Source organism: Lonchura striata, chromosome 2, assembly GCF_050655825.1.
Source record: "Lonchura striata isolate lonStrDom1 chromosome 2, ASM5065582v1, whole genome shotgun sequence".
Lineage (NCBI taxonomy): Eukaryota > Metazoa > Chordata > Aves > Passeriformes > Estrildidae > Lonchura > Lonchura striata.
In genome coordinates, this window is record NC_140704.1 from 117,469,432 (window position 1) to 117,488,479 (window position 19,048).

The 19,048-nt window shown below is 38.4% G+C and overlaps 1 protein-coding gene across 1 annotated transcript in view; it reads left to right on the forward strand.

Moving 5' to 3' along the window:
• The window catches only part of NPBWR1 (neuropeptides B and W receptor 1), a 54,679-nt gene that overhangs the window by 20,258 nt on the left and 15,373 nt on the right, over nt 1-19,048 (forward strand). Inside the window, 1 exon segment of the mRNA XM_085573815.1 lies at nt 1-19,046. This exon segment is cut by the window's left edge and continues 20,258 nt beyond it. Coding sequence (XP_085429941.1) covers nt 18,740-19,046 — 307 coding nt within the window. The 5' untranslated portion in view covers nt 1-18,739.

Consider the following 19,048-nt stretch of genomic DNA (forward strand, 5'->3'; position numbering starts at 1 on the left):
CAATAGACCAATATGTATTTAAATAAATTATGATGTTATATTCTTGCCACAGCCAAAAATACTGCAAGTATTTTATCCTGAAAAGCTCAGGTGATCCCTGAGAAAATAAGTGTTAACATACAGAGGAGCTCCTGCTTTGGTGATGGATACTGGCTGAGAATTCAGGACATCCAGGAAGATGTCAATGAACTATCCCAGCTTAAAAACAGCAGCACTGGTTTATTGACTGGTTCCATGGATGAGAATACATAAGTCTGGCTGCAATTCCTACCGAGGCAGACAGACTTACTGACTGCCTGAAAACATCATGAGTTAAGATAACTGCTTGTAGAAAATCCAGACTGACAGGCTCTTCTTCTCCCATATGAGTACCTGGGTACTACTTTCATCTAGCTACAGATATGATGCTCCCCAGAAAAAAACCAAAACACTCAGGTAACTAATCTGATGAAGCTGAAGGAAAAATTCATCATCTTCCTGCTAGCAAACACCTGCTTCTGGTCACCTCACAGGGCTCAGAACAATTCCTCATTGTAAAGATCTGGCATTCAGTATGATAAAATAATATTCTTTCCTGGGTCTTAATTTTAAATCATATAACAAAACAGTACTTTGTTTCAACAATAGGAAAGCTAGATCTGACAAGCTGCTGTTCTAAAAATTAGTCACTGTTTTATTATTTTGGTTCTGAGGCCTTTCATTTACTATAGACATCCAAACACTCTTCCCTGAAGTATCAAATGAGATAAAAGACCTATTTTTTTTGTCAACATACCTTGGAAAAAAAGGTCGCTTAGTGATTTTATCATGACTCCTTTTTTATTGCCCTCTGAGGCCATGAAGAGGGAGAGGAAGGATGAGTACACTGTTTAAAGTGTTGGCCAAGCAGTCTAGAGTGGGCTCCAGCATCACTTGAATGCCTAGACATTGCATCAGTGAGGAAGGTAAGGGTGTTGAAGAAAACTTCTTCCAGCAGCCCTACTCAGGGTGCTGCTGTTGGATTCAGGACATTTTGCATGTCTGGAAAAGAGCAAACCAAGATGCAATCATGACACCTTGTATAAAGTGCTCTTGGCTTAAGTTGTATCACAGCACAATAGCCTGAAAGGAAAAGTCAGCCTTTATTTTTAACCATAGAGCAGACTCCCTTTTACTTACCAGGATTCCATTTTAAATATTTACTATCCACAGTTTATTGCTGGACTATTGCTCTCTGTGGCTTATGGATGAGAGAGGTTTGATTTCCCACATGGCTCCACAGTGGTGTTGACAACTGTGGAACCCCTATGGGCACTACAAAGAACATTCAAGCAAAGCTTTGCTTTCCTTGCTTCTCGCATGATCTGAGTAAAATCTAACTGTATGTACTGCCAGGAAAGACAACTGTGACAAATGATAGTTTGGGAAATAATTTGTAGTGATACTGGAGAATATCACTTTGAGAGAAAAAAGTTGAAAGTCTGAAGAACCACTGTTACTCAGCTGTCTATTTTGGGCATCTCCAGCATCACAACTTCTCCATGAAAAGCTGTTTGAGAGCTACAGTAAGAATATGAGAATATCTGCGAAATACTGTGCTGTAGAGCATATGAAAAGATTCAGAGGACCACTCATTTGCTGCACAGATAGCATGAGCAAGGAAGCAACTTTTAAACAAAACCAAACTCAAATATCCTATAACAAAAGGCTGGAAAAAATGTAATCTAAGTGCAGACAGAGAGATTGTATGCTAAAAGGCCGATGTCTGGACTTTTACCAATCTTCCCCTTTTTATCTTTTAGAGATAGAAAAGCATTCATTTGATTTGAGAAGAAATTGAAAAGGGCTTTATTTGCCAATACATTTTGCTAGAAACATATGTCTCTGTGTGGTAACAAATTTTTCAAGTTCCAATAGCCCCATTTATCTAAAAGCAGATATTGAATTCAGAGTTGCAAGCCAGACAGTACAGACTTAATAGCCTTTGCTTGCCAGTAACCTACCTTTGTACTTTGGAGTCTCACTAATTTGGAATGGAATGCAGCCTGCAAGACTAAAAGGACTCAAAAACACATGAGACAATGTCTAGGCTTCATCAAGGGGAGTAGTATTTGTTCCTCACATTTTCATTTTTAGTTTACAGAAAAAATTGTTTTAATTCTGGATTAATAAATCAAATAAAAGGACATTTTAATTGGTATTGAAAATTTCTCTGTTTCACTTGCAACAACTTCTGTAGCTTTGGAAGAATAAAATAGCAAAAAGTATAGCCATATCTTTATTTCCTCTACATTCACTGATGTAAAACTGACTATTTCTCATTAAGTGGTATCTTCTACTCAAATTCTAATCTCTAGCTTATTTTCTATCTAATCTCTATTTTATTTCTGATTTTATAATAAAGAGTAAGAAAATGTAAAAGAAGTTTTTCTTTCCTTGAAAATACATAAACATCACAACCACCATCATCTTTTTTAGATTTTCATGCTACGAACCCATAGTTAAACATCAATTTATGATGAATGAATAAAACATTAATAGGGTTATATAATTCTGAAGCATATCTCATTTCCATTGCTTTGCTGAAATACATTCATTTGCATATCTGAATATTTGAGGAACAAGGAGGGATAAGAGCAGTTGAGTTTGGGTCTGGCCAGAGACCCATTCAGCCTGGTAGCCTGTCCTCAGCTATGGCCATAGCCACAAGTTCTAGATGTAATTCCTAGCCAGAAATTAGAGAACTAACCTCTTTAGCAGGAGAGGCAGACAAGTGAGCAACTCACACAAACCCATTCAGCACATCTTGTTGAGTTTACTCCCTCCTCACCATTCAGGACACAGAGTCCCTCCTCAATCTACCCCAGTCTAACTATCTAACTCAGTAGGTTTCTGTGTTTGTGCCAAGTGGCAAGCTCTTTCAGCCTCACACAATTCCTTACAGCAAAAAGGGCTTTCCTTATTTCCCCCTTTATTTCACTAATCAAACCTAAAGGGTTCTCTTTACATTCTAGTACGACATGGAGGAAAGCCGTCAAGGTTTCAGCTGCTGACCATCTCTTCCTTTTAATACCGTGTGTGAGAATTAAAATGATTAATAAAAATTATAGTGAGAAAATGAGGTCTTGTGGTACTCAAACAAGAAAAAAAATTGCTTAAAATAATCTTTTCAGTAATATAATTCCAATATGGCAACAACATTAATGTGGACTTGAAAGAAGGATTCAACTCCGTAATCTTCAGAATTTGCAACCACTCTGCAGCTAAAAGGAGGAAACTACAGATGTTCATATATCTATTTGTTAATCCTATGCAGATTGTGAGATTCAGTCTTGGCAGATCTCTTAATTTTTAATTTTTAATTTATTTATTTAAAACAAACCAAAAAAAGCCCAAATAAATATGTCAGTAACTTACCTCCCCTTGTATAATGTCTTGCAATATCTTGTTTTCATTCAGAGTGAAAATATATTATTGATAGCATGATTGTATTAAAGATGTAGGTTTGACAGAGATGAGTTTAGCTAATTTAGCAAATAATTTATAACCCTGTTCTAACATTTTACAGTTTATATTGTCTTATTAAATTAGCCATTAGGCCAAATAGTGAGTCACTATTTTACTTTCTTTGAAGTGAAAACTGAGAACAAAAGATGGTAAATTGCTGATCACCATGGATACCTGCTCCTTTCATAATACAGGTACTTTTTTGATACTTACTTTGAGGAAAAAGCATAAATTATCTGATAAGACACTGTTCTTTGGGGAATAAAAAACCCTAAAATTTTTACATGTCCCTAAACCTCAAGAAACCAAAAATAAATTATTTTTCACAGCATGGCGAGTGGCAAAATTCTGAAATGCATGGTGCAGGTGGCTAGAAATTCAAGGCTGTTCAATCATTTGACTTTTTTTTTTTTTAGGTTAAACATTTCCATTAGCCAAAACTATTGCTGTTAGTTTGCAGGTATTTACTAAAAATAGACATTCTTGCAGTGTGATTTGCAAAATCTCATCATAACCCAGGTGACTTCCTAGTAAAAGCCTGTGACATTAACAGGGGATCTGATTACACTCCACTGATACTTCTCTGTTCCAGATGAACACAGTGTCTCTGTATTTGAAGTGAAAAAGAAATTCTAAAACACTGCTGCCAACGGAAAGAACATTTTAATGTGTTCAATCAACTTTTCTTTTTCTCTGGTATCTGAACAACTTGACTTGTTAGGTCTTGGTGCTCATGGAAGCAGGAATTTTTTTCTCTCTATTAATGCCAACTGCAATTTCCTTTTTGTTGTTTTTTTTTGTTGGGTTTTCTTTTGGGTTTTTTTGGGGGGGTGGGTTGTTTGATTTTGGGGTGTTTTTTTCTTAGTTTGGGGTTTTTTTTGTTTAGTTAGGTCTGGTTTGGTTTTGGTTTTGGTTGTGGGTTTTTGTTGTTGTTGTTTGTTTGGGGTTTTTTTTGTTTGTTTATGGTTTTGGAGGGTCTTAACCTAAGGATCTAGACTACCAAAATGTCATTCCCTGAGTTCAAGAAGATATCTTTAAAAAAGAATTTGATAGCAAATATGTTAATGTTACATTTGACTACTTTTTTAGTAGCCACTCCATACACTCACAATTTGATCTCTCTGTAAATATTATTCTATAGTTATCAAAATTTGTGAATCTATTTTTCATCCCTGTACTCATTGCTGGTTCTATCTGCATGCTAAGTGTTGCTTCTTTTGGGTAAAGTCAATCTAGATGTTCTAGAAACAGAAACACTTCCTATGAAGAGCTCTAGATTTTCATAGACTATAATATTTTCCATTTAAAATGGTGATTTTATGTTTAAATAGTTGGACATGAGAGATAGCAAATTTTTCAGCAATTTTTTCAGCAAGAAAAAAGAGAATTCCAAAAGAATAAAAGCAAACCTGGCCATGTCTCATCCAACAGTATGCTTCTTGCTGAAGAATAATGTTTGGTTTAGCACCTGACAATTCCCTTTGCAATATTTTCAGGACAAGATAATTATTTATTTCCAGTATAAATTATCCAGCTGGAAAAGTAGAATCTGTTATTTATGAGGAAACACCACTATGTTTGGGCATGATTAATGCCATGATTCCCTCCTTATTTTATTCATAAAAGGGAAAAATAGATGTATGAAAGATAAGAGGAAGTACAACACACTGTAAAGTGAATTTTTAAATGTTGGTTTCAGGCTGCCTTGGGCCAAGGACGAGTTTCGCAATGTGCTTTTCCACACACTGACTTAGCTAATTCCAGGTCTTTTGCTGTTTCCAATCCTGGAAATATGAATCCAGCACACATGGCATGGACAGCTGTGACATTCAAACAGATTTACACAGGCCACCTTATCTGCTTTACCAGCTGTATACATCACAGTGCAGTCCAAGGCAGGCAAACTTAATTTCCATCACATCTAGTGCAGAAAAGACACTGTACTTGTGCAGCATCTGTGCAAGGTGAATGAGATATTAATGGGGTGAAGTCTGAAATCCATCCAAAAAAGTGGCACTCTGATACTCTGTATCTAAGGCTAACCCTCCTCAATACCCACTGAAACCCTTAAAGTCTCCATTATTGTTTATTTCTCTCTGCAGAAGATGATCAAGGAGCATAAATAAAAATATTAATAATAAATCAGAGTGAAGGACAATAAAAACCCACAGAAAATAAAATTGCAGAATATTAAAAAGGGCTTGGTAAGGTGGTAAACAAATGTCACTATCAATGACTTGACATGAGGGACATTGCATCTGACTGTTCTCATCCTGAATTAATAGTGTGCTAGGAAACAACTGTGGAAACACTCCATCAGTCCACATGCAAGGTGATAAGGATGAACAATGACAAAGTGCTCACAGTCACTGTGCAAGGTATTTTTCAAATAGTTTCTCTTTTGAATATGTCAAGGTTTTTTTGTTTGATTTGGTTAAGAAATGAAAATCAATACCTTCAGAACTAATAAGAAATGTCTAATTAGTCAGAAAGGCTAGCTTCAGAAGAGATGTATTTTACTAATGGTCCAAAGCCTTCCTTCACGATTTTACTGACAGGAGCCAGCATGGTATAGTGCATGTTAGTTTCCTGATGTAGAAATATTTGCACAACTACACAGTTCTTCAGGATTCCCATATTTCCTGAAATCACATGGATTTTCTAGTCCAAATTAAACGTGCTCACCACCTAGTGCAGTTAGGGTTGTTGTTGTTGTTGTTGTTCCATTCCCCTGTCCCCTAGCATGAAATGGCATTGATGAAAGTGGGGGTCCACAGCACATATCTTATTCCTACTTACCTTACTTTTTTCCTCCGAAACACTAAAATTTAGGACTTGCAGAATGCAGAAATTGGCATGCAAACAAAACAGATTTGGGATAATAATTTTTTCTGCAGAAGAAAAATTAACTTTTATCTGAAATGAATGTGATATCTGAAACTGACAGCCAATGTATAGACCCACAGTTTAATATTTCTACCTGTAGAAGCCTCAAAGCCAGAGAAATAAGATCTTTAACAGTTCTGTCTCAAAAGACATTATATTATTAAAAAAGATGGATACATTTGTGTGGATTTATTTCTTAGTCACTGTCTTGCTGCATTTCATAGCATTATTTAATCAAAATCATAAGACAACAGAATGTCAATGTTTAACCAGCAGTCAATAATCCCACAAGTATTAAAAGCTACATCCTTTTGCCACTTCCCTGAGGATTGTATTAGTCTATTCTAGTATTTATCCCTAAAGATTGTCAAGCATAGGGATGAGTTATTGAGGAAGGTAAGAATAGATTTAGGATAAGCTTTTTAAACAGCTTTGAACTATGGCAGTCTATTAGGCCTAAGCTTCAAAAGACAGATTATTAATCATTTTATGTGAACGCATACTGGCCAGTACTCATTAATATTTTTTCAGCTGTTTGTGGGTTTATTTCTACTGGATATATTTTTATTATTGCTATTGTTATTGTTGTAATTGTTATCATTACTAATAATTTATTATCAACAAGTCCTCTGGAAGAGTCTATGTTGGCCCTAAGGTGACTACCAGCCTATGTTGGAAACCCTGGTTTGGTTGATAGATTAAACAAATGATGAATTTTCCAAGTTGCTGAAGATCAGAGAAAATACTTTTACCTGCTCATCTGTGCCTAGTTGAAGTCACAGACATTAGTATTTTTTTTTTTGTTAGGCTAAATTAAAGCATATTTTTTTTCTCCCTACCTTCACACACTCCAAAGGAGCTAAAACTTAAGATGCAATGGACACACTCAGGCAACAAAAACAATTCTTCACTGGTATTTTCATTCTGCAGCTGGAAAATGTGAACATATGAAATGTGTAGTGGCTGATAATGGTACTAATGGAACAGATGTCTTTTCATATTGAAATTTTTTAAAAATGCTGGTTTTTTTCATCTGTTTCTGTGTGATAGATTTGATGACCCAGTGGACATGTAAAGTAGAAATACTTTTTGAAGATTCCTTGAGAACTGGCATCCTGACCATGGAAAAAAGACATAATCTTGGAATGAAGAGAACTCTTGGCATTTACTACCTTCGCCTAATTTCCCCCTTCAAAGATCTATTTTATTCTAAAAACAAATCCCCAGCTTTAGCAAAATGGAACACATTCCCCATTTTCCCTCCACTCCTTAACCCGAGTCCCCTTCTGGGCAGGGTACTGTTTCCATGGCTCCAAGGCTACAAAGCAGCAAAGGGCTTCTTTATGAATTTTCACATCAAATTCCATCAGAGCTGAAAGCTGAGCATGCCTGTGAAACTCTGGCTCATTGGAAATGTGGCTTAAAAGTGGCAGAAATAAAGAAAATAATTTTAAAAATATTTATGAAGATATACTATATCCTTTCACTTGTGCTGAGACAAATCTCAGCAGTCTGCAAATCTCAGAAGACTGTAAGGACATCTTACTGGTCAGAAATAGCTGCCAGAGAAAATGAGCAGTTTCTTATGGCAATGTTGAAGGCATGAAATAGGGAATAGCCTCCTTAGGATAACTTGGAGGGGGCTGGAGCCAAGTTTCAGAAATTATGTAAAAACTTGAGACTCAATAACACAGAATACATGAAAACACATGGGGGGAAAAGAAAAAGGAAGTGCTAAAATGAGAATCAGAAAGGAAGATAACCAGATTTCCAGGACTGTCAGAGTGAAGGGAACATTTCCAAGATTCACAGAGAAATTCAGCTTACTCTTCCCACTGACTTTTTTATCTAGGTTTGATACAATAGGTTAAGAAGGTGAGACCAAGAACAGCCATGGACATGTTGGAGAGAAGGTCCTGGAATAAATACTCCTGCTCAGTCATATTCCTCTCTGGCCTGTATCCCCACCTCCCACACTGAGACACTCTGGCTCCTCTTCTGCCTTCAACTTGCTTCAATTGCAACAAAAAAAAAAAAAAAAAGTTGAGAACAGATGCTTTTGCCATGAGAAATTTTCCAGACCACCTCTTCCACAATCCCAACTTCTTCCCACACTGTGACCAGCCTGGGTGTTCAGAGTTTAAGCTGCTCCCATTAGATACTCCTTATACAATTTTCAAGCTGTTTTTAAGCTGTTCACACAAGCATTTTCAAGTAACCTCAAAAAAACTTCTGCTGTTACAGCTGACTAAAAAATGCAGCACTGATGACCTCTAGAGTTATATAATTATTATGCTGTTCATTATAGAAAAAGGAAGAAAAGTTATTACCTACTTTAAAATGCTCAAATATGACATGGATATATTCCAGGCATACAAGAACCCCATTTCCCGTGGGTGAAATACATGACAGGTCAGTATTTGCAAGGAAAAGTTCTGCTGGCAAGGAGGCAGAACTGTCAGATTTCCCACTTGGGCTCATTGCTGACAGACATTGACTCCAGGCCTATGACTCCACACACATGTACACACGTGAGATAAACTGCACCCAGGAGAACAGTAATCTCACCAAAATTAACTATTCCTTTTAGAAGGTGAAATAGTTCTATCAATAACTTTTTTTTTAATCTGAACTTTCCCAGATGTGTTGTCCACTTGGACCAGCCACTTTTCCAAAGCAATTCTCTGTCACTCCTCAGGAGAGGCCAAGGACCATTCTTAGTGGGCAGCACCCCTCAAGCCAGTGATGTGGAGTAAGGACTTAGCAGTAAGGACTGGATCCTAAGACAAGATTTAGCACCTTAGTCCTGTTCATACCTACTTGCCTCATATTGAAAAGTATGTGTCTGAAAAGTAATAAATAACTCCAGATAACAGATCATTGTCCTCATGCAGACACAAAAATTACACACTACATATCTCAAATTAGTTTTGTTTGCATGCCAGTTGCAGCATTTTGCAATATAAAGTTTTATATTTTAGTACTTAGGGGGGAAAAATGAATATTCAATACCTGAGTATTCAATATGAGGCAAAAATAGCTGGATGTTGGGTTTTACTGCAAGTCAGAATAGTAAATTATGTATCCATTTTTCACAGTCTTGGCCACAAGCCTGACTTTTTTGCCTCTTTATACTGACTGGCAAAATTATGGGTCCTAGGGAAATATTTAAATCTATTCTTTGCTTGCTAGCCAGATATATTCTTTACAGGAGAATTGCTGGCTGCCTGGTGCTATCCAGATTGAGTTGAGGATGTCATGAATTTCTCTTTTTTTTACTAAGAGAGAAAGAAAGAAACAAACTATTTTGGGAAACTCCATCTGTGTTAGTGCTACCATGATTAGAGATGGAAGTGCTTGAACTGTCTCATTCCTCAACCTATAAAAAGAGTAATCAGCAGAAAGGTTGAACATACTCCTGTTTCTTATCAAGAGATTGACTGGGGCACTGAGGCATGTCCTCCTCTTCAAGCTGGCTGTGATAAATGCTGATGGTCCAGATCTACTCCTCTGGCTTTCTACATTATTTTAGCTTTTGCAGCCAACTGCAAGCCTCTCCTCTCCACCTTGAAAATTATTAAGTTTTATTTAAACATTAAAACAAATGACACAAGAAAGACAACTTAATCACAAGATTATAGAATGGTTTATGCTGGAAGGGACCTTAAAGATCATGTAGTTCCAACCCCCTAGTCATGAGCAGTGATACCGTCCATGTTGCTCAAATGACAGGACAGGTAACATCCCAGGACAGAGCAGATAGAAAGATTCGTAGGATAGGGAAGTCCAGCTGGCAATTTAGGTGCATTGGTCCATCAGCAGGTATATTGCTGTGTTTATACAAGGTGGGAACAAGAGCAAGTTGGAATAATGTATCTCATATAAACCACAGTTTACCTAAAATTATTGCCATGCACATGAGGCTGTGTTGGCCTAGCCCCCAGTGAGAATGACAATGTTCCTGTGAATATATGGCAAACTGAAGAACAGTTTGTGTCTAGGCTTGGCATAGATCTAGAACTGGTCAAAGAGGTGAAAATTATTGTGGCCCTAGTTACAAAGTGGCCTCAGGCCACACATACGAGTCACTTACATAGCAATCAAGCTTATGACTGCCTGTGGAAACCACAGACAGAAAATAGAACCAATTATAGTCAAGAAGCAATGAAAAATTTTCAGTCAAGGGCACTCATCACAAAATAGGTAATGGTCTTCCAAAACTTCAGTGTCTTGGAAACATAGGTGATCAATAGCTCATGCACAAGCAAAACATGAAACAAGAACTGTGCTTGTTATTTGTGTAGGACAAAGTTTAAAGGTAACATGAAGAGTTTAGAAGAAATTCTTTTTGTTTCCTGAGTGAAGTGCCAGAAATTCCTTGTATTTCAGCTCACATACAGAAATTAGTAATTAGTCAAAATCTAAGCAGCAAACTACAGAGGAAATGGGGACTATATCTGTACATATGTCCCCCTATAGTAAAGCATCATGGTTTCCTTTCTTGTTTATTTTCCTATTCTACATTTGTGGTGCTGCTTCATTTATTTCACTCTTTAAATGATTTCTTAGTATGTGTCTTTTACAAGATGTACCTTCTGTCTTTCCCATCCCACAGAAAGGAGAATGTATGTGATAACTTATGTTCATAGAGCTCTTTTCTTCCTTTTTTTTCCCAGTCCTCTCTGCATATGAATTATCTATGCATTGCTTTTAAGTATCTTTGAGGTTGGTTTTCTAGATAAAAGGCTACATGAGCTTTTTGTCTTCTGTCCCTACACTGTATTGCCAGGGCATTGCCTTAGAAGTACAAAAACTTGTTCTTCATGCTTTGTGATGATTTGAATAGCATGGGCTTTCTGACAATGTTCCTCATTCTGGGGGAGCTTTTGGTAGCCTGAATGTGGTGATAAACACATCATGATTAAGGGAGATGAAAGCTAAGCAGCAGACCCAAGACCAGAGTTGGCTTTGCCCCAGCACAGATGATTACCTCTGGAAAGGGAACAAAACAAGTCACAAAGTGCCAGATGTTGGTGGTTCACAGATTAAAAAAAGCTTGGAAGCATTTAATCTGAACATTTAACTAAAGGGAGAACAGTGGGGTGGAACAGGTATGAAGGAAAACCTGACTCTGAGACTGATAACTTTGGCCAGATAAATATTGTAAAGGAAAAAAAACCACAGCATGTAGTTTCATTGTTATGTCCAATAATCAATATATGCTACTCTGTCCAGCTCCCTGATTCTTATTTCAACAAGCTTTTCTGCAGCAGGAAACTTTTCTTCGCCTTCAGCCACAAGAAGTCCCACTGATGTTGTTTCCCCATTTAAATCTCTTTGTTATGTGCATATTTAAAATATATTATTAATTATTTGCACTATTTCTTAAAAAAAAATGTCTGCAATAACAAAATTGTTTTCCTGTAAAGTTACGTATTGAGGTAGGAAGTACTGCTGTCTTCCTACTCCTATGTCATGTTTAATGCAGTGAGTCAATGGTTAAGAGCAAAGGCTCACCAACAGTTCTGCTTGGTGTGCAGCTGGACACCACAGCTGCCAAAGGCCTAATTTAGGTGTTTTGCCCTTAAAGATGATGTAGCTCCGTGGTGGGAACCTGTGAAAAACTTCACTCACTTGAAAACCAAAAGATAAAGGAACAGCCACAGCTGCAGGACCGACAGGGACCAAAGAGAAGCTTGCAGACCTCCCAGGCTGGCTTTCCTGCTGCAGGCAGCATCCCCACTCTGTGAACCTTGAGATAACACACCACTTCTTAGACTGTATGAACATCAGTGGAATCTGCCCTATATAAAGAGGAAAACACTGTTTAGACTCTTATGGGTGGTTTCTAGAAGTTTGAATGAGGGGCTATCCTCATAGACAGCTTTGTACTTGTCCCACAGGAAACTGAGGTTTAAACATCCTGCTTGGAACAGCAAGCAAACCTTGAGAGAGGGTGAAAGTGGCACCTACTGGATTACTTGGGGAGTCATCAAGAAAACAGACATAAAAGGCAGCAAACAGATATAAATGCAGCAAGAAATATGAGGCTTACACAGGTGATAAACCTAATAATACAACTGTTTCCAAAATACATGGACAAGGTCAGTAATTGCAAACCAAATTAGTTCTTCATTCCATAACATGTCATGGTTTAGGAATGGTATTTCCCAGGTCAGTACTCCCACTAAAAAGAAAGCCATTAGCCACTCCCCTCCCTGCTCTGGTTCAATATTTGCATTTCACACACTTGTATCCTTTTGAGAAAAGAAAATTGTATTTATATTTTATAGCAAAATTTGCATACATACACACACACATATATTCTTATTTATATATATATATGGATTTTTCCCCATTCCAGTCCAAAGAGCTTTGTTTCTTACTGTATATTAATATAAATAAAATCAAATTCCAAATACTTTGAAGGTTACACTGAATGTATTCTTTGATGCTTTGTCTTTGAAAGGGTGTTCTTAAACCTGAGGTTGCTCCCATATGTTTTCTTATTCCTTTTTATGGTTTATTAACTTAGAGCAATCATTGTAGTAGTAGCAACCATATGTAAATGGCTGTCTCATCCTCTATGTTTGATCATCATTCCAAGGTTAACAGCTGGATATTTTATTACGTTTTACCCTCACTTTTACGGATTGCTTTTAAAAAGATTAATCCAAAACCAAACCACATTGGTTTCATTAATACAATGTACTGACTTTGTTGGTCCTTGCATCTTATATACTCAGTTAATATAGGCATGCTTGGAATAAAAGCCAATATAAAAATCAAGAAGATATATATGAAGCTCTAGAATGAAAAGTCTATTATTGTATTATGAATAATAATAGACAAATCAAAGCACATGCTATGGAATTTTAAAGAGCTTATTGAGAAAGAAGATCTGGTGTACTATCAATTATTGGACTGCACTTCAGCAATTGCTGATGAATCTTTAACAATTTTATCACCTTTTTGGTATAGTTTTAGCAGATGGCCTCCACATTTCTGTCACAAAATTTTTCTTAGGAGAATTGCAAAGTATAAGTGGCAGTTATATACTAATTCAGTCCTGTAATCTGAGAGCTTTAATAGAAAGCTAAGAAAACCACCAGCAGATGAGAAACCCTATAAGAGTGTGAGCTTGCATGCAATGTCAAATCTGGCAGAAGGAAAAAGCTAAATAATGTGAGTGTGTTTCTATCAGGTAGGAGGAGGAGTGATGCACCATGATAGACTAGGTATGTAAGAAGAAACCTCATCAAGCCCTACAATGTTCTTTAAATCTCAGAGATCTTGCCCAGGAAGCCTTCACTGTGTGTTGAAAGCAGTAAGAGTTAGGATTGGCTATGATGTCTCACCATGGCAAACCTAAAAATTGGAACCAGTTTTTGGAGCTTGCCAAGAAGATCTTGAATATCTTAGAGTTTTTTTGTGTTTTTATTAAAGATCTGCCTTGGAGAAAAACAATTCCATAACTTAGTGATCTTAATGGGAAAGATAAAAAGCAGACATTTCTATTTCAGCATTTGTAGGCTGAAGAGAACTCAAGTCTTAAAGAAATTTTGAGCAAGTTTGGATAGCTGCATTTTGGATTGCAGTTACTTCTGTCTTGATGATAATTTTTGGTCTTGCAAGTGGCTTCCTGTTTCCTAACAATTTAAATGTCCTTCCAAATCTCATGTTAGAATAGCAAAGTAAATGAGGAATTTATGGAACTAATTCCCAATACAGCAAGCTGACGAGGCTGGACAGTCTCTTTCACAAATGGGAAAAAAAGACCAAGAAACGTGATGAATACATTGAAGTTCAGTGAATTTTCTATTAACAAAAACCCCAAACCATGAAGACAACAAAAACACGCACATAGGGCTTGTTGTTAGATTTTTTATTTATTATTTTTCAGCTACTGCTTTTGCAATTCAATTACCCTTGCTATAGTTCTCTCATAATGTACTAACTTTACACACAAACACACACACACAAATATATATAAAATTGGGTTTAGAACAAGATGTCTTTTCTTTTGTTTAAAAAAAAGCTCCTGGTACCAATCATGTTTTTTAAAGGTTTAGAATTGATTTCTAAGTCCTGCATGGTCTGCTGTCCTTCCAGCACACTGAGGTCTAACACTTATTCACACTGATGCAGTGCCAGAACTCTGCTGCTCTTGGGGAGCACAGGGCAGAGAGATTAGTTCGCTCTGTGGGACACAAGCTCATTTTACTGGGGTGATTTTGAATTGAAAGCAGTAAGATGTGATAGACAAGGCTGATTTCTTGCTGAGTAATGCAGTGCAAAAGACACAATGCACTTGTCCTTTCATAGCAACTTCCCAGTGCTCCAGTCCTACCTCACAGGACTCTTTATTTCTCCAAATACTGAGTTCACAGAAGCCTGACAACCCTGGCTAAATCAAAACAGTCTGAAGCTTTGCCACAGGCTTTGTTCACTGATGTGAAACTCATCTTTGATACTATCACGAACAAAGGACAGATAATAAATACCAAAAAAACTGATAGAAGACACCACAAAAAAAAAAAAAAAAAGAAAAACCACAGAATACAACAAAAAACCAAAACAAAACAAGGGACTGAATGAAAATAACTGCTACTCTGACCTCAAACAGATATGACAAAAGGAAAGAGAGTAAGAACTGTGTTTTTCAGCTCTAGAGAAAAGATGTTCACACATGGAAAAGATCATCACAGGGGACAGAAAATGTTCTGTCACATTTAGGGCAGGATAATAAACAAAGGGTTTATGATTATGACAAAAGGTCAGGGTTTGAAGAACAGATTTTATTGAGCAAATTGTCTGGAGAAGGTGTGGTTCTACCTTCACTGGGTGTTTTTTGAAAGAATTCACGCAAGACTAAAAATATTAACAGAATTTGTGAAGACTGGTATAGATAGAGAAGTCTGATCTGGATGTCACCTGGTAATTTTATTTCTTTCCACCTTATAAATAAATATATTAATCCAACATCACAGAAGTCTCTCAACTGAATATTTTTGAGCTCCTCCACATCTGCACATTGTGTTGGCAAATAAGACAATGCCAAAGGTAGAAAATTAGTGCATCACAGAAGCTGCAGCCTTGCTCCACTGCTGAGCTATTTTCTGCACTGATTGATGCGGCAGTCCTGAAAACCAAATTATGTAGCACTTTTTCCCCCAATTGAGATAATGGAAGTTCTTCAAAACAGACCCAGTTCTCCACTAAAATGGATCTCTCTCAAATGGATTTAGCCCACAGGAAGAAAGGATATAGTCTGAAATTCAGACATGTATCAGTTGAGTAGAGAAGGTACAAGACTTGTAGGCTCATTATGGAGAAATCTCAGCTCTTAATGGCAATTCATGAAGTAATTTTCTCCTTTGTTGCTCATCTAGATCTCCAGATAATGATACTGAAATATAGCAAAGAACCAATTATGACTTCAACTGCTCAAAGAAAATGATATATGACTTCTTCTAACCTAGACAGCATGAACTGCTTGAAGTATCCAGAAGGAAACATAGTCAGAAATATTCTGTATACACAGAGAATGATTTCATACCAGTATCTTCTCATAAGCTGTGAACATGCCTAGTGACCATGGGTACAAGTGTTTGTCAGCAGGCGCAGTTGTACCAGAGGTAATGGGGTCACGCTTCCTTGGCCAAGAGCTGGATTTGGCCTACAGACTTTAATGGCTCCCAGAGAAGCTGCTGGGGTTGTCAGTCTAAACTTTCCAATCCTGACAGCCTCACCTTGTAGAAGTTATCAGGTTATTCCTAACACTTCTCATTTCTGTTTGCTTTCAGTTGAAAGGAAGATGTTCTGTGCACCTGCTGAGACATTGAGATGCATGCTGTGGCTTGGAACTATCCACACAAAACCAGAATTTATAAGTTTACAGCAGTCAGCTATAAACTTATAAAGCCCTTTAACTGCCTTTCTGGGAAATTGATGTTATAAAAGGGGAAAATAATTACTTTAATTGCTGTATATGAGACCTGATATCTTTTGATGCCTTCAAACACTACACCAATATCAGCAATGAACATCTGATAATAGAGGCAAGTTTTTACAGATGTGCTGTACAGACAGCTACAATTCCTCAGTAATGACAGCAGTTCACATAAATACATCAGAGATTTAATAGGCCAAAAATCTATTTCTTCAGCTACCAAGAGAGAGGAAAAATGCAAATTTCTCCTAGTCAGATTTCTATTAGAATCACATTTTTAACCCTGCACAGTCAAAAAATGCAAGACAACATTCACTCCATGGAATAAAGTTATTGCTAAAGTTAGGGAAACTTTCTCTGGGTACAAGAAAGTTTCTTCTTGAACCAATGATAAATTGAAAGGGAGTGGGTACAAACTCCATGGCAAAAGCATTTAGATGATGTCACCCCCAGAACTTGCATATAAGTAATTAAATGCCTACAAAGCACCAGTGTTGAAGAACTCCCCAAGAACCTTCTAGAAAATCAGAAGTGGGGCACTTCTGTCATACTACTGCTACAATATGGGGAATAAGCACATTGAGTTTCCAAAGCTACATTCACTTTAAGACAACTGTGCTTAAGATTAGGTCACAAAACCTGACCCAAATGCTAGCTTCTAATAAACTCCATAGCAAAGGTGACATTTTCTTTACTTGGATTGTGCAACTATAGGCAAAAAAAAAGGGAAGCAGAACTCCATGATGAGCCTGCAGCATAGTATTTATGTCATTTGCATGGGAGTACACAATGTGTGAACACCTTTTCATCTCAAATATTTCTGTAAAAAAAGAGAAGAGAAGAGGATGTTCTCTGTATGGTGAAGTATCTTTTGCTATGTAATGTAGCTAGTAATATGAAATAATGTAAGACATAAATCATAGCCATAATGAAGCAAAGGTACTTTGCATGTCTTTTCTCATGTATTTACTTATTAATTTATTTTCTTGGATTTCAAGGTTTGTGATATCCTGCTGATATAGGCAATTATGCATCATTATATGGGAAAATCAGAGCCAGGCTGTGTACTAGCTTACAGATAATAAACAGTAATGCCAGTTTGCCAAAAGATGAATTTACTATGCCATTAGTAATTTATTAGTAATTATTGATAATGTATGTGGTCAGTCCTGCTTGAAGAATTAAAATAAAAATTGTTTACATTTCTGATTTTAGAGATGCAGAAGTTTTGTCAAATAGAAGCCCATAGAATTCTCCCATTGAAACGGCAACAAAAAATGAAACTAAAGTTGGATAGATTTTATACCATATACTTCTTGAAAAAGAAAATAATCAGGAGCTCTGAAGATTGTCTTCCCACAGTTATATTCCAGTTTATCGCTAGCACAGTGTGAAGGAGTCAAAGTGTCAGGCAGGACCATAGGAACTACTGCACATCTCTCCTGCTTCTGAATCCCACATCCCGTGAAAAATGTTTTTTCCTGGCAAGATTCCAGAATCATAAATTAGTTTGGGCCGGAAGGGAACTTCAAGGCCATCAAGCCCAACCTGCCCGCAATAAGCAGGGGCACCTTCAACTCGACCATGTTGCGCGGAGCCCGATGGAGAGCATCACGCTGCCCGCGCCCCGCGCCGGGACGGTGCCGGGGCCCGGCAGGCGCTGAGCACGGAGCTCTCCGAGCCAGCACGGGCAGCAGGTGCCACCTGCAGCTGGGATCTCCCTCCCGCTGCTGCGCTGCCGGACCGCGGGAAGAGGCGTGACTCCAGCTAATCTCACATCTCTCTTTGCAGTGCTCCAGCTTCCCACTTTTCATCCATCCTCTCTGCTGCTCGCAGTGCCTGTTTTTTGCTGCCCGGATCGAGACGGGCAGGGCTGTAACTCTCAGGATGGAGCAAAGGAGAGGTGCCGGCGCATCCCTCCTACACGGAGCCAGCAGCGCATCCCGCCGCTCCGGGAGCCGGACCGCCACGGCCGGGCTGGAAGAGGTCAGTGCATCCTTGCTCCTCCTTCACAGCGCTCTGCCCAGTCGGGAAAGGGGTGCGTTTCGCTTTCGCGGAGCACACCGAGGGCACCGGCTGCCCCCGAGAGCAGGACCCTCGCAGTCCGAGCGCTCCCGACCCAGAGGCGCCGGCGAGGAAGGGCAGCGCTGCCACCCGGGGATGGCTGGATGTGCCCCGCCGCGCTCCCACCGTGTGCAGGACGGAAGGGGCAGCCGCTGCGACACCTGGCCACTGGCTAAGCCCTTGGTAATCTTCCTGTGCTCCCATCAGGGTGCCAGTGGGAAGCGTATTTGAGATTTCGGCGTTGGACATGCCAGAGGAGAAAGCCTTGCGAAGAGCAGAGGTCTCATCTATTTTCCCCCACTTCCAGGTCATCCTCACCACCACTGAGCTTAGCCATCCTCTCCTGTAGCCATGGAGAACTCCTCCCTCTCTGAAATCAACTCCTCATGTGCAGACTGCTCTGGAAGAGGGTATGGGAGTTTGAATATGTCCACTACTCCAGCAAGCCCCAGGTACTACATCACAATGCCTGTCATCTACTCAGTCATCTGTGTCATGGGACTGACAGGCAACACTGCTGTCATCTATGTAATCCTCAAAGCACCAAAGATGGTAACCAACATCTTCATCCTCAACCTGGCCATAGCTAATGAGCTCTTTACCTTGATGCTGCCCATCAACATTGCTGACTACCTGCTCCTGCAATGGCCCTTCGGAGTA